Source organism: Hoplias malabaricus, chromosome 12 (genome assembly GCF_029633855.1).
Source record: "Hoplias malabaricus isolate fHopMal1 chromosome 12, fHopMal1.hap1, whole genome shotgun sequence".
Classification (NCBI taxonomy): Eukaryota; Metazoa; Chordata; class Actinopteri; order Characiformes; family Erythrinidae; genus Hoplias; species Hoplias malabaricus.
The window spans coordinates 32,827,621-32,844,045 of record NC_089811.1 but is presented as its reverse complement, the minus strand read 5'-3'; the positions used below and the strand labels follow the sequence as shown (position 1 = coordinate 32,844,045).

The following is a 16,425-nucleotide window of genomic DNA, read 5'->3' as shown; positions in this document are numbered from 1 at the left end:
GTGGGGGGAGCTGACTGATTGCCTGTGGTTGCGTCTGAATGTAAAAGGAGGCGGAAACCTCCGGCGGTCAACGCGCTTTTCTGATTGGTGAGCATAGATCGGGGGAAACGCCCACCAAATGTCTGGGGCTTTCCGTGAATTTTCATAACTCCACAGACTATTTCCTTCAGCGGCGGCCGGTTACGGATCCAGTGACAGAGTCATACTCTTTGACACATTATTTCCGATTACAGACGAGGATTGTAACGAACATACACCTCTGGAAGTTTCGACGTCAACGGCAGGCAGTATCTCGCAAAAATGATGGAGATTGAGATGCCTAAAATCAACCCAAGTCAACAGGTAAATAAGTTTTTCATATAGCGATACTATTTCGCTCGTGGTGTCTTGACGTCATGTTAAAAACGACTTTTTTTGTATTTAATTATGTGGAAATATTATTTTTGTGACGTTTACTGTATTTCATTGACATTGAGAATCGAGAGGCTGCTACCGAGCGACTGAAACTTTTATTTTCTAGGGAAGACGGCTGTTTCTCAAATGGCTCCCTAATCCCTATGTAGTGCACTACGTAGACATTTAAACTATGGATCCTGCTTTCAATATAATGCACAAAATATTAGCCCTGAGCTCATGCAGTTTATGACTGAATACAGATAGCTCTCTATTAGACAAATCATATAATTTCTGGGTAGTGAATTTGTTATTTAATGATCTGTGTAGTGCACTAGATAGGGAGTAGGGAGGAATTTGAGATTTATCCCTACACCGTCAAAACCGTTGGGATATAGCCGTGCGACTGTATTTTGTTAATTCAGAGGTCTAATTTTATCTCGATATGGTAAGAAAATATATTATGTTCCAAAATATATTCCAACGTTACCAGGAAATTACTGTAATGCCTTTTATTTTCTTAAAGTCGGAATCACAGGGAGGCGTTTCCAGCACTTGTTCCCGAGCCTGGGTTTATGCCGTTGGATCAATTCTGCCAAGTCATGAATGTCAGATCATCCGGTTAAAAATAGTAATTAATAATAATAATAATAATAACCATAATATGGGAAAAGTTTAAATCGCCACTGTCCAGCTAAAGGCAAGATGTCGTCTGTGTAACACACCATTAGTCATAGGAGTTCAGGATAAAAAACGTTCGCCGTTATCCTGCGTTTCCGAGATGTGGTTCTTGACTACGCTTTTGTTGTGGGTTGTCTGAAGTCCATTTTACAGCGTCGTTGCCCCAGTTTGCCTGTGATATCGCCCGGTTATCCGTGGAGTGGGTAGCCAACCTATCGCTAAGTTCCACACGCTCCGGCTCGGGTCAGGAATGTCGTTGTTTTCTTTAAACCACTTTATCATGACGTCAAGTTGGTGTATGTATAATTAAGAGATCAGTGTAGAGCAAGTTGAGCACCCTGCTTTGTAAAATAAAAATACGGTTAGCACACAATCCTAAGCAGAAGTCCTTTATCTGAATTGGCGGTGTGTACTCACTGGACGAAGGGTACACCTTCAGAATACATCACTCAAACAAACAAATTATTGAAACATTACACTGCTACGTGTGTGTCTGTGTTCTGAAGGAAGTCTAGTATATAAAGGTTCTTGTTCCTATGATCACAAGATAGCAGACGGTACACCCAAACTGGTTTCACCACACGTTATCAGACCTGTCTGTTCTACTCTTGGCATAGTAAACATGTTCTGAACAGGTTTGGCCAGTACATTTTTTATTTTTTTTTTATTGAAAATGGTAAGTCTTTGTTAGCCCATGACACAATAGCTCTTCGGTTTCTTTATTTTCCAACAAAAGGAAGCATAGGCCTTTCTCTACCTGGAAATTAGCTTGATTTTTACAGGAACTCTTCCTCATTTTCCTTCCTCAAGTTCATAGACTGTGAAAACGAACAGTGTGAAAGCAGTGTGAAAGCATGAACATAGATAACAGGGATCCTGACAATGTTCCTGCACTTTATTCCTCCTAAAATACATAAATCAGACACAGAGAAGCAGAGAACCAAGCCAAATATGTCAAATTACCTGAGCTAAATTAGCTAATTGCTCTGTCTTAGCTGGTAGTGTAGTGAAGATTATATCCTAATCACTAGACTGAATTATTGATTATGTAATCATATAGTACAAATGCGAAAGCATGTACATAGTTTTAAAAGACTGATATTGTGATATTATACGTTGGTTCTAAACCTTTTGTCCAGAGAAAGTACAATGAGCTTGTAGGACAACACTGAATAAGAGTAAGTATTGTACATACAGTAATTTGTCTAACTATCTTCAAAAATTGCATCATAATCCCAACCGAAGGAGTTAAATATTAAAAGAAGGCAGTAACCAGACTGGAAAATGAATCAACCACAGGATGCATGTTTTAAAATTTCGACATGGATTATACTCTCAGCCCTAGATAGAATTCATATCTTAGTGATGTTATCAGGGTTGCAGAAAACCATATTCACATGGTAAAAATAATTGTGGTGAATGATTTAAAAAAAAGCAAATAAAAAAAATAAAAAACAACAAAAATATCTAAAACCATTTCAGTTTTAATTTATAACAAAAACATTGTTTTCATTCTGATATGAGGATTTTCATTTAAATACTTTGTAGAATTATGTTCCCACTGCATGCGAGAGAGAGAGAGAGAGAAAGAAGGAGGCACGGTTTGTAACCAAAAATCATGACCTAGTTTGTTACATTTGTCAGCTTTGTTATGCATAGAACCTCTGAAAAACAGAAAGCAAGTTTGCAAAACGTGCAGTCAACTTCCACTGACAAAGTTAAATCTGATATTAATACATATGATAGCTGCAGATAGATAATTAATAAACATATTTAGTTTATATATCCAGTTCAGGGTCGCGGTGGGTCCAGACACTACCTGCAATCATTGGGCGCAAGGCAGGAACACACCCTGGAGGGGGCTATATTTCAAATATTTCCTAGAAAATATGTAATAACAAATATATTTCAAACTGAAGTCTATGTATAAGACAGTGTTAGTCTATCAGCCTAAGATCATACATTTGGACTTGAACAAAACAACACCAAAAAAAGGCTCAGCATCCTTATGGTTCAGAATGTAATGTTTATTGTGTGAGACGAAAAAAGAAGTTTGCGAGGAGCGTGTGAAAATCCATTTCAATATTTAAACACATTATGAATGACAGTAACATTGTAACAATACAATGTTTTGATTCTGTTTAAAAACAACAACCCTAGCATAAGGAAACGGGAACTTGTATTTCTTAATTTGGTAACATTACACCAATTGGGGTGTTTATATGAGGAGGCATTGACATTATGAAACACACCCACATAAACCGTCCCACCTAAGAAAACATCAAACAGCTTAATACTTTTATTCATTCTTCCAACTGAAGGAGAGAGAAAGAAGCAGAGCGACAGTTTTGTAAGTGTGTGGGAGGTCAGGCCAGGCTTGTCGTGAGAGGGATCCATTTAGTTCTTGTTTAGATATTTCATCATCTCTCCTTCCCTCCCACTCCCCCTCCCTCCCTGCAGCAGTAATCTGGGCCTGCAAAAGTGTGTCTGACTCTCATAGATTAATGAGACCTGGCCTAAAGCACTCACGGCACCCATGTTACTGCTACTCAGTGTCTCTGGCTTGAAATATGCCAGGATGGACCTGACATAATACAGAAGTCAGTGTGGGGTCAGGACTGAGGGACGCTGCACCTCTGGCATCACATACACACACAGAATTGCTGCTCTTTGGAAGCCTGTATTTGGCTTTACAAATTCAACTCTTATTTTTTTTGTTTGTTAAGGAAAACTTTCATTTGTCTTAGGGTTTTTTTTCTCTCTTGGGGAGTGTTTGTTAACTTTATTTTTCTATTTTTTGAAACTGGAAAAATAGCCTAATTACTAATTATAAGATGTTCTCCTTCGCATGTGTCCACAGTGGGTTAGATATGAGTTACATATATTTTTTTTCATTAATCATATGCAAATGCTGTTACTTTCCATAGTAATTTCAATAGAAATACCCTCTTTTACGCAGTAGCCACTTCTGCTTTGTTTAGTCCTCTGTCTTCCTAGTGGCAGGCCTTGTGACCAGCAGTCAGAGGAAGTATATTTTTTTACAGACTTTAGCAGAGTCACATGCTCTCACATCATTCTCTGACCTTCTACACAAACTTTACACAATTTCCCACTAGAAGTGCAGTGTTTTCTCTTTGTAAATAAATGAAATGAGGAGATGGTGGACGATTGTGGAAAGAGGAAAAGGACTAAATGTTTACTTCTAGACATTCTTGATGTAATCGCTGTTTATAGTGTTGGCTGTCAGCCATGTAGATGTAAAGGCAAACTTTCCTAAAAGCCCATCCTGTTTCTACCATTTGTAGGTTATTCTGTTTCGTATAGATGTTTGACTTTTTTTTAAACTTACAAATATCTCACCAACTGCAAGGGAAGCAGGTGATGCCAAACAAACCTGTGATTTTTAGTTTGAATCTGCTCATGTGACCTTTGTCATATCTGTGCGTATGAAATATTTCTTACACCTGGCTGCCAGTGGAAAATCCAATAAAGGCTTTGGTTACAAAGCTTATCTAATCAGCAGCCCTTAGTACTATGTGGTCTCATTTGGTCCTGGGTGCTGTGAGGTTTGATATTTCCCTTAGCCACTGGCTCTCTGGCTGACTCTAAACATAGAAAGAAATCATCATTATTTCCACTGCTATACGAAGGCTACGTCAACATATGTGAATAACAAGGATACTCAGGAGTCAGAAGTGTCCTTCTGTCTTTACCCTCTCAATGGTCAGCTCATACTGAACACACCAATGGCTGCCTGGCGTAACCTGCTGATATGCTTGGTTATTCATTCAACCAGTCTCAGTTAAGGAAGATCACACTGACAGTGCCATGTTAGACAATAAGTCAGACATAAATTCTGTCTGTTTTAACTGAACCAGAGCCAATGTGAATATTCTCTCTGAAAGTTCTGAGGCATTGTTGAAATCTGTTTTCTTAAAAATGTTAAGGTTCACAGCTCCATTTCTGGTACAATGTCACTGTTGGACCAAACATGGGTTTGTTCATGATTTCAGTTTCCAACAGTGCAGAAATGAATATGCAAGACTTTGTTTTTCCAGCAACAATATGTTTTGTTGTTTTTTGTAATTTGAATATATTGTGTGCCTCTGTAGTATGTCTGATGCTCAGTGGAGTGTGTGTGTGTGTGTGTTTGTATCTGTCCACCGTGGGTGGGTCTCAGAGATGTGAGGAAAGAGGAGAAGAGCATCTATTATTCATGCTGCCTCCTCTACATTACATTCATGATCACATTGTGAGTTGTGAGCTGAGCTAGGATGGGGTGGGATGGGTGCCGTGTGCACTGCTGTGTATCGAAACACAGCGGTTCCCTCAGAGACCCATAGGGTGTGGTGGCAAGGTGCTGAAAGCTTCTCTCTCTTTCTCTCTCTCTCTCTCTCCCTCTCTTTCTCTCTCTGTAGGACATGGATCTGATTGATATCCTGTGGAGGCAGGATATAGACTTGGGTGCGGGCAGGGAAGTGTTTGACTTCAGCTACAGACAGAAGGAGGTACAGTTGCAGAGGCAGAGGGAGCTGGAGGAGGAGAAGAGGCAGCAGAGGGTGAAAGAGCAAGAGAAAGCCCTGCTCGCCCAGCTGCAGCTTGACGAGGAAACGGGAGAGTTTGTGCCTCGGCCCACACCTACCAACAATGCTCTGACGCACGCTAACACTGCACCTGCAGAGATCACACAGGTAAACATACACACACAGACATACACACACTCTTTCTTATTCTCTCTCTCTCTAGCAATCTTTTGATGCAAGCCATCAGGGCTCCTGTAGAGGTCTCTCACCCATACACAGATGCATGTCAGGACATGTTAAATGTATCGGTGTATACATAAAGCATTAAATACCACCATGAATTTTCTTTTTCTTCCATGATAAATTTTATTGAATGTGGATTTATTGATACAAAGTACATCAGCACTCTATTATGATAAACACTGCCTTTATTGTTACCTAAAACTGTTTTTGACAGGCTTCTTACAAGTTGGGTGGTCTGCCACAATTACAGTGGTGCATATTATACATTTAATGTTCAATGGAAATTATATACTGAAATTTGAAGAAAAAAAAAACATGTAATGTGTATAAAGATATGCACAAATATTTAAACAGGGTGAACAGTTATGTTTAGTTCATTTAGTTCACCATTTTCACCCAGCATTTGTTGCCCAGATGTTTGCACAGGTTCATGCTTATTCCGTCACCACATTTAATGAATTGTTCTCTTGATAAAAATGATTTCCAGCTACTGCCATGCCCTGTGTTTATCATTTCCAAGGACAACAAAGCATTGATACGGCAATGTGAGATATGTTAGTAACAATAAATACTGCCTGACACTTTGGCATACAACACTCTGGGTTAATCAACAATCTTCAAAGTAACAATGGCAAAGCAAAGCTACAGTTGACAAGACATAATGTAGTCATTTGAGAATGAGAGGGCTACAATAATGGAAGAGTTGAGAACATGTAGCTACTGTTGTTTTATTGGATTTCAGGGATGGAACTTAGGTTCACAGTATGTCCATAAACTACCTCTTACATTACAATATAACTTTAGGGTCAAATTAGGGCAAATAAGAAAAATGCAAGTGTCTAAATCATGGGGCCAATGGTATTGCTTCTCATGTGAGATTATTGGAGATTAATTTATGAATTAATTGCTTATATGCACTTTAATACACCATTCTGATGCCCATGATATAGGTATGATGTATGTTGTAGGCTAGTCCTGTTTTTCTTCTAAAATCTGGACACTGGAGTGCTAAACATGTATGGATACTCTCATAGGCTTAAACACATGCGTGCCCACAAATGTTAATAAAGCATTTGTGAAATCATACAGGTAAACAGATATCCTTCCACACATACACAAGTATGCTCTCAATATGCATGCTCTTCTAGGACACGACCCACCCTTCTGTTAACGCAGTGGGGTGACGATGCTAGGTTGCCAGGTTACTGCTGCTTTTGTGTAATTACTGGAACTCAGGTGGTTCAGGTTTCCCATTAGATGGCACAGCGTTTCAGAGAAACACCTTTATAAGATAAACTAATAGCACTCTGCTCCATTACTCATTTAGATGTGGTGTGACATGGTGTGATGTCCTACAGTGTTTCAGTATTGAATTATTGATTGAAATTGATCCGGGGTGAGGATCTGAAATGTCAGAGGTCGGAATCTTGTACCATCGTCTCTGGGTGTGAAACCACTGATCTTACATGGATGCGTCTGGCTTTGTGTGTGCAGAGTTTGGCCTTTACAGAAGACGATGGAGACGCCATGTCATTTGATGAGTGCATGCAGCTGTTGGCAGAAACATTCCCTCTAGTGGAGCCAGCAGAGGTAAGAGAAAAATAACGCACATAAGAGCCACGTCATAGCTTCACACCTCGCTGATGCGGAGCATGCAAGTCTACATAAACATAACTAGTCACATGCTCTTTGAAACTCTGCAGAACTTTGAGAACTTCCCTAAACAAGTTTTTGTTTTACTTTGTAGCCTGCTCCTGCTTGTCTGGATCCCTCCATTCCACCCTCAACAGACAACAGCCATCTAGTGATGCCTGGAGAAATGCCCATCCTTAGCCAGAATCCTTTGATGCCTGGCCCAATGAACCAGACTTGGATGGATCTGCAAGTATGGCTCAGAACAAACTTTCATATTCATGAGATAATTCAGCAGAACTTGCACAAACTGAGAAGGATAAAAGCACAGCTTAGCACTGGGAGAAGTTCAGATCAGTGTTTTGGCCAGAGGCAGTGAGAGAGAAAGTGTGAGAAAAAGAGAGACAGACTTTCAGGTACATAACCTTGTGATCTAGTTCCTATCTCATGTAGAAGACAGAGGCCTCAATTTGCTTGTTTCCTTAGTAACAAACCACATGACCCACTTTTATGGTCACCCTGTGGTTTTGACTAGCTACTTTGGAGAATATTTGCTTCACTTGTTTTTGTTTTGGTTCCAATTTTAGACCTAACTAGATCCAGCTGAGTTACAGTTGACGCATTTACTTTAACTTCTTATTTGTTGAATTATTATAATGCTTTTCTACTCTGATATATGATAACACTGATTTATTGTATTTTTTGTAGCACTGCTTAATCAACATGCAGGACATGTTGGATATCACAGGATATGTGAACACAGCACCTGCTCAAAACATGCAGGAGTCTAGCTACAACAGCCAGTACCTGCCTGAACTGGGAGACATCACCACTAACACTGCCGAAATGTGTCCTCCCAAGTACATCAGCACCTACGATGGAGGTTTTAACAGTGTGGTGCCACCCAGCCTTAATCAGATGACTCTGAAACCTGCAGATGTAAATGAAGGCTTTGGAGCAGATGATTTTTCTGACATATTCTATTCTGACCTAGAGGCAAAAGTGAATGCTGCCCCTCTCACATGTGAAGGGTCAAACACGGTGGCTCAGCTGGATGAGCTAGCCAGTGACCCTTTGTTGAAACCCATGGACCTTCACAGCCTCTCTCCAGGAGATTTCAGTACAGCTAAACCTGAAGACATGGCAGAATTTCCAGATTCAGACTCTGGTTTGTCCCTGGGTGCTAGTCCAAAAATGAGCTCTCCTGAGAAGTCCCTGAATGGAGATGGTTCCTTTGGTTTCAGCGACTCAGAAATGGACGAGATTGAGGATGGTCCTGGGAGTGCGGAATCAGATTATGTGGAGATGTTTCCCTTGTTCATCCAAAGTGACAGTTCCCAACAGTCCCACCTTGAAAATCCCCCTCTGAGCCAGGAGCAAGCGAACAGTCCCACACAGCGAAACACAGAGCTGCCAGAGGACAGCGGCTTCTCCAAAGCTCCCTTCACCAAAGACAAGCAGAAGCAGCGCTCAGAGGCACGGCTCTCTCGTGACGAGCAGAGAGCGAAGACCTTGCAGATTCCCTTCACCGTGGACATGATCATCAACCTGCCCGTGGACGAATTCAACGAGTTGATGTCCAAGCACCAGCTCAACGAGGCCCAGCTGGCATTGGTGCGGGACATCCGCCGCCGTGGCAAGAACAAAGTGGCAGCACAGAACTGCCGCAAGCGGAAGATGGAGAATATCATGGGCCTAGAGTATGAGCTGGACTCTCTGAAAGAGGAGAAGGATCGGCTGATGGAGGAGAAGAACAAGAACAGCAGCAGCCTGAAGGAAATGAAACGGCAGCTGAATTCTCTGTACCTGGAGGTCTTCAGCATGTTGAAGGATGAGCAGGGAAAGCCCTATTCTCCCAACGAATACTCCCTGCAGCAGACATCTGACGGCAGCGTCTTTCTCGTTCCCCGCATCAAAAAGACTCTCATCAAGAGAAACTAGCACTTTTCTTCCGCTTCCTTCTTCTTGGTACTGCATATTCTAAGCTAAGTACTATGCAAAAGATGAAAAACAAAAACAAAGACTTTATAGGTCTTTTTGCTTAATCTTTAGCAGTAAAGATAGCAGAACTATTATATAGTTTTTGCTTATTCTACTTTCTTAATGTTATATTTTGTACTTTATATTTTATGAGATTGTTTTATCTATGGTTTGTAAATACATTTATACATTATTCGCTATTGAAATATGATGTTCTGTATATATATCTATCTTGTTTTAGAATGCTATTAATTTTGTTGCAATCACTGGCACTTGTCTGTTTTTATATCTTAATTTACAATTCTACTGCAGTTTTATCTCTTTACTTTGTGCTTTATAAAAAAAATAAAACATTTCTTTAATCAGGTGATGACTTTATCATTGCTAACATGGTTGAGGTGCACGCAACTGTTTCAAAAGGGCACATTAGGAAAAAGATACTCGAGAATATAATGATTTTTTTATACAAGTCACAACTGCTCTTGAACTAGGAACCTAACCACACAGGGTTACGCAACAGAGACCCATTGTTTGACTGTTGCCCATGTGAAACCTGTATGATGGCTCTGCTAAGCCCTATCGGACAAAGAAGAAAAGCAGAGCTCTGCACATTAGTGTTTACACTGTCAAGCACTTTCACCAGCAAAACACTATTTGAAAGCCAGCCTACCTCCACACCGGCATTACAGAAACCATTAACCTGAACAAACAGGACCGGCTGCTTTAAAGAGCCAGTAACCTATAGGAATAGCTGCATTATATCTTGTATAAAAGATAAGAATTTACCCATGCCAGCTCCTCCTATGCTAAAGTAATGATCGGGTATCATTTTGACAAATTACATGTCATTAAAATTGCATAGTTCTGCTCCTGACATGGCTTGTTTGGATTCCAGCCCTTGGACTTGAACTGTTACACAATAACTTAAGGTGGCTCACCTAAAGCCAAGCCACAATTGCAGTGTAAACTGCACAACCCCAAGCTTTACGGCATGTTTCAACTGTCTAATTTAACTGCATGTGAACTTTTTTTTTTTAATTATTACTAATATTATACACATTTTTTTTGTGTGTGTATATATATCTCTATCTCAACTGATGAATAGTATGAAGAGAACAAAACATCAACTTGAGTTTGTAAATATTTCACAACTGGACCAGCAGAAATTACAGGGAAAATGACTCTGGGGACGTACAAAACATCTTTATTTAAAAAAAAAAAAAAAAAAATTGAATGGTAGATGTCATGATAGATGCATACATACAAACTGAGCATACTTTAAAGTGGAAAAAAAAAGCACTTAATATATATACATTAAAACGTGTGCTGCAAAATTGAGTTGTTTTTACACTATCCCTGAGTAAATAAGTGTATATCCTCCCATAACCAAACAACAAGGAAACAAACTAGACTTTTGTTGAAATACAAATCTGATCAAGCATGTGGGATGGGATCATTTTTACAGCAGTTTGCTACTGATAAAGCAGACATTAACAATTCAGGATTAAAGCTATACTCTGGGTGAAGTGTTAAACTATTTACTTAAAGTAAGCAGCATTAATTTCAGATATAAAGAAAACTCCATATAGTTAATATGGAAGCTATCTGAGAAGTAAACTAACGTTTTTAAAGAAACTCATTTAAGAACCAAGTGAATCCACATGTTCACAGGTATCTGAGAAATTTGAAGGTCAAGTCAATAACTTGAAATCCTTAATAACGTTGCTTGGACCATTCCAGATACCGCAGTCATTAGGGATGGAAAAAAAAATGTTTAAAAGTAATACGTGATTCATCAGATCAGGTCACCTTCCCTCATTTCTCCATGGTTCATTTCTAATACTCATGTGCCCAATGAAAATACTTTCAGTGATGGGCAAGGGTCAGCTAGGGCACTCTGATCAGTCTGTAGCTATACAGCAAACTGCATTTGCACTGTGTTCTGATGCCTTCAATCAGAGACAGCATTGATTTTTATGATTTATTTATTTTTAAAAGGAATTTCTTCTCCAGTAACTCTTGTGGGCTCAGACAAGTTGAGCTAGAGTTTGCTATCCATGCACAGCAGTGAGATTGAGGCACCCATGATCCTGGTGCACAGGTAGTTCTTCCTTGGACCACTTTTGATAGGCATTAACCATTAAATACTGGGGAAAAATACTTTTTAAAGAGATTCTGACTCTGTTGTCTATTCATTGCAATTTGCTCAGATTCCCATGTCCATTTTTCCTATGTCCAACATATGAACTTCAAGACCTGACTAAACTTGCTGCCCAAATTTGCCATTCCTTGACAAGAGCCACAGTAAAGTGCTGTTTATGTCGTCTCTCATTGGTTTAAAGCTTCAGTCGAGTAATCTTTGAAGGCTACTTTTTCTGCCACTCAGGAGAATTCAACTACTGAACAAGTTTACTCTTCATTTCATAATGCAGGGGAGAAAAAAAAAAAAGTTTAAACCACCTTTAATAAAAGTGGAATTAGAGGAAGTAGTTCACTTCCTATACAACAGGCAAGCCTAGCCTATAGCTGCTTTCAGATGTGTTTCACTGATGGGGTAAAATAATGAAAAAGTAATTAAGAATGTTTAATAGAAGTAAAAAAATAAATCACCAAAAGATGCCCATAAACTGTCACCATTTGCATTTTGAAACTCAGCAAAATGCACCTCACACACTGCATCCAATTACTTATTACAGGGCACCTGATATTGAGCTCACCCTTTGAGAGAAACTCAGACTAGTTCTATGTGTAATGTCAAATGTTAAGGAATAAGCAGAAACTGACGTGCAGCTTTCAGGCACTGTCTCTGGCTATGGGAGGATATTTAACAATGGTCCACACAATTTGAGGAATCAGTCTTACCCATCCAGAACTTTCGTTGTAAACGTGTCATACATGATTTTCTGACCAGCCACTTCGTTTTCAATCTGAAAATTAAGCAGAATGATTACTCTTACCTGGTTCTTATACTGCCATCTTCTTCTTCTGTCACTTATTCACCTGTGTCTCAAACCCACACACATTCCCCTTCCATTGCTAGCTTGCACTGGCTGTCACCTCTGGGATCCATTAACTTGCAAGTCTCTGACTAGTTTCAGCTGCTCTCGGACGGTTAGGCTACACTTGAAACGGACTATCTTTCTTGTAGATCACCTGATGGATTTCCTTTATAGATTCAGCTCGAGGTCCCCCCCTTCTCTGTTCTGATAGTCTGCTGTCTGGCGAGACGCAAGGCTGTGTCTGACATCCATAAAGGACAAATGAGACCAGTTTGGTGTCCTCTGCCTAAACGTTCCAAGACCCCTTTTAAATCACATTGATGTATCTTTAAAATATTTCACATTGGGTTCATTGGCTACACTTTCATCAGAACACATACAACAATCACTCAAAACAACTGCACTTGCTTCCAGACTCAATGATGAACTAAATTTTGATTAGAGAATTTTCTACACAACTTTATTTAATCTGTTTTCTTTTGTCACTTTGCAAAATAGTTAAACAATCTAGACTTCTATTTATACAAGTGGATCTGTTACATGCCCTCAAATCTGACAAGTCCGCACTGCTTATTACCGTTTCATACAACACAAGACGTCACATACACACTAACAGAAAATTACACTTGACACCATTAAGCATCACTGCCTTGAAACCAAAAAAAGAGACTAAAACAAAAACAGAAATCCCATAGCAAAAGTCTGTTTTTTTTTCTTTTGAAATAACCAATACCTATATGAAGTAAAGACATAAATCTAATAGTGTGGAGAGAAAATCATTTAAGACCATTCCATATAAAATCTTACAACGACTGTGACGTGATAAATATCTCCGAAAAGAAAAAAGCAAGGCTTCTAAAATACACAAAAATGTAAAATAAAGGGGGGTAAAAACTAGCAAAGAATATTAAAAGGAATGTACATACACTAACACATACTAGATCATGAGTACCTGGCTACACTCTTGCTCATTGTAGCTAGTGTGCACAGTCCTTTTTTGAGTTTCCATTTTTAGTGCTCTGACTAGCAGGTCCTGGCTTTCTCACAGTAACCTGCTGCTTTCCTGACCTCTCCTTTCATCTCATCTCCTGCTAACTGTCCACCTGAACCCTGTTGAATAGATACAGGATAAAACAAATAGTTATTCTAGGTCAACAAAACTCTAAGTCTGATTAATCAGTGGTGTTAAACGGAACTTACCATAAACATACACACATTAATACCGCCTTGACCCATAGTTTCCTCCTCCACCACCACCTGAACCATAGCCACCTGAAAGCATGAAAACAAAACATTATGCACCTATCCTCCTGTTGATTCCACCTCCTACAATGCATGCGCTTATAGTACAGTATGGTCTGGGAGATTTGTTTTACCTCCATATGGTCCACCCGAGCTCCTCCCTCCAAAGTTATTCCCTTTCATGGGGCCATAGTTAGACTGTTGTCCTCCATAATTTCCAAAGTCATTATAATTTCCACCTCCTCCACCACCAAAGTTCCCTTAAATTCACAGAAAACAGGACCACTGGTGAGTTGTCCTCATTGAGGTAGTAAACAAGCCCTTTAATATTTAACATAGCCAATACACGCTAAAAAATTGAGCATAAATATAAATTGGTCAAACTACTTTGAGGAAAACATCTCATCATGGTGCATATTTGATCTTTGCTAAAAGCCAGTAGGGCCCAAAGTGTACACCAATTCAAATCAATTACCACCAAAACTCCGCCCATCATTGTAGTTGTCATATCCTCCAAAGCCACCGCCTCCTCCCTGGTGACCATAGCCAGGGCCTCCACCAAATCCTCCACGGCCACCTCCATAGCCAGGGCCACCACCGTAGTTACCACCTGAAGACAGGCAGACACGGTCAAATCTAGCAGATTTTCACAGTGCTTGGTAAATTTGATGCACAAGATTATTTGCTCTGATATTAAAACCGCAAACAAAGTGTAAAAACCACATGTAATTATAAGCTGTCCTTAAAAATTCAGATCATACCATCACCAAATCCATTGTAGCCATCTCCTCCATAGCCTCCTCTGCCCCCACCATATCCTCCTGTGCAGAACAAGTGTGTTTAAGTGTCAAAAAACGTTCCGCTTGATAAAACCATATGAACAGGTAGTAAAAGGTGAGGTTTTTAATTTTTTTTTTGCTTTCTTACCCCTGCCAAAATTACCCCCTCCAAAGTTGCCACCTCTGCCCATAAAATTACCTCCTCCACCACCACCACGATCTAGAATTAAAACAAATTAATGAATAATAATAAATAAATAAATAAAAACTTGAAAGCTAATAAATTCTCCCTTCCTGGCAATTAGAAAACATAAGAGAAAAGTATAAAATATGGTTGTTTTTAATTTAAAAAGCTTTAAAATTACACACACGGGTCTGAGAAAGAACTCTCAACAATATTTTCGGAACAACTGGCTTTGTGCATGTTATACTTCTGCATATCTTTTAACTAACTGAGGGGTTCTTTTTTTAGTTCAATGGAAATGAGAACTGGTTTATCACAATTATATTATATACTCTACACAAGCAAACCTCATGTCTTAAACAAAGCCCAAATGGCTTTACTTTTAGCATCTAACAAAAAAACCCTTTAAACTCTGTAGATCATGTGGTCTCCACTTCACATTTAGCTAAATGCAACTGCGAATTTAAATGCACTCATTAAAAATCATAAAAACCAAAAAAAAAAAACTAATCTTGCCTGCTTTCAAAACTGAATAATAGAGAGACAAGGGAATGGCAAAACAAATTAAGTGGACCACTTAAAAGGATTCTTTGCTTCAGGGGGGAAAACAAACAAACAAACAAATAAATAAATAATTCAGCTTGTGTGTTTTACAGTAAAGCTGATGATATTCAAGAGTTTGCTGTACTGCTATATTGCAATGATCTTACATTAACATGAGCAGCCATACAGTAATGTATTAAATACTGTAGCATGCCATTTAAATATTTCCCCAGATTGTAACAGGTTCCTGTACAAAACCAATTAATAAGTACATTTAAAAAAAAAATAAAAAAATATAAAAAAACTATTTTAAATACCGTAGTGGCTCAAACACAGTAAATAATTACTAAAGCATGAAACGGTTTTACAACGCACTTTAAACTTGAAATGTAGCATTTTATTCAAATTATTTAATTGTTAAGACTCCTAAACATGTTACTTGTAAAAAGCGAACTAGTTTCAAGGTATGGTCAGTGTACATGTGCATGCACCTGATCAGAATAAAACCACCTCCACCTCATTTGAAGCCAGGAAAAACCCTGATGTAGCCTGTTTTTAACTGGAGCCACATAAAACGAGACCAAAACTATTTTTTTTAATAAAATTGATGCTATTACACACTTACACTTAAAAAGGAATAAGTATGGTAAGTGCCTTGCACAAACACATTAAAATACATTTTTCATGCCAATGTTGTACTTACACCTCTGGTTAGAAACTGCTTGCATTTCCTGTTTGGGCAGTGCTTTCCTGACTTCACAGTTGTGGGAGTTTATGGTGTGGTATTTCTGGGCTAGAGAAATGAGAACACAAATTGGACTTTTTGGTACATTCATAAGCAGAACAACAACAAAAAGTAAGACATTTCTGAACATTTTCTTACCAACAATTTTATCCACAGTGTCATGATCATCAAAAGTTACGAAACAGAATCCTCTCTTTTTCCCTGTTGGTCGCTCTTCCATAATGTCAATGCTCTCAATCTTCCCATACCGCTCAAAATATTCACGTATGTGATACTCTTCCGTATCCTCCTTTATCCCTCCAACAAAGATTTTTTTCACTGTCAAGTGGGCCCCTGGTTTATTTGAATCCTAAATAACAGAAAAAACATCAATATGATATTTTTAATGTAGGTAGTGCACAATAATAGCATGACCTCATGATTTTGTTCAATTTCTGCTAAATTTAACTGTAAAATTTAAAAAGCTACTTAACATCAAGAA

At 38.9% G+C, this 16,425-nt stretch overlaps 2 protein-coding genes across 6 annotated transcripts in view; one reads left to right on the top strand and one right to left on the bottom strand.

Annotated features, from left to right (window-relative positions):
- Positions 1-144: 144 nt before the first annotated feature.
- Positions 145-10,491, top strand: nfe2l2a (nfe2 like bZIP transcription factor 2a). The gene is made up of 5 exons (XM_066685819.1): positions 145-342; positions 5,493-5,765; positions 7,335-7,430; positions 7,588-7,725; positions 8,181-10,491. The coding sequence occupies exons 1-5, from the start codon at positions 301-303 to the stop codon at positions 9,411-9,413; spliced, it is 1,782 nt and encodes a 593-aa protein (XP_066541916.1). The 5' UTR covers positions 145-300; the 3' UTR covers positions 9,414-10,491.
- A 131-nt stretch (positions 10,492-10,622) lies between these two features.
- hnrnpa3 (heterogeneous nuclear ribonucleoprotein A3) overlaps positions 10,623-16,425 on the bottom strand; it is a 37,257-nt gene continuing 31,454 nt past the window's right edge. For 4 of the 5 annotated variants that reach the window (XM_066685822.1, XM_066685823.1, XM_066685820.1 and 1 more), the window contains 8 exons: positions 16,083-16,293; positions 15,903-15,992; positions 14,621-14,692; positions 14,455-14,514; positions 14,169-14,303; positions 13,828-13,953; positions 13,652-13,723; positions 12,397-13,561 (listed from right to left, as the gene is read on the bottom strand). In XM_066685822.1, coding sequence (XP_066541919.1) covers positions 13,668-13,723; positions 13,828-13,953; positions 14,169-14,303; positions 14,455-14,514; positions 14,621-14,692; positions 15,903-15,992; positions 16,083-16,293 — 750 coding nt within the window. In that variant the 3' untranslated portion in view covers positions 12,397-13,561; positions 13,652-13,667. The other variant, XR_010804611.1, reaches the window with a different exon arrangement.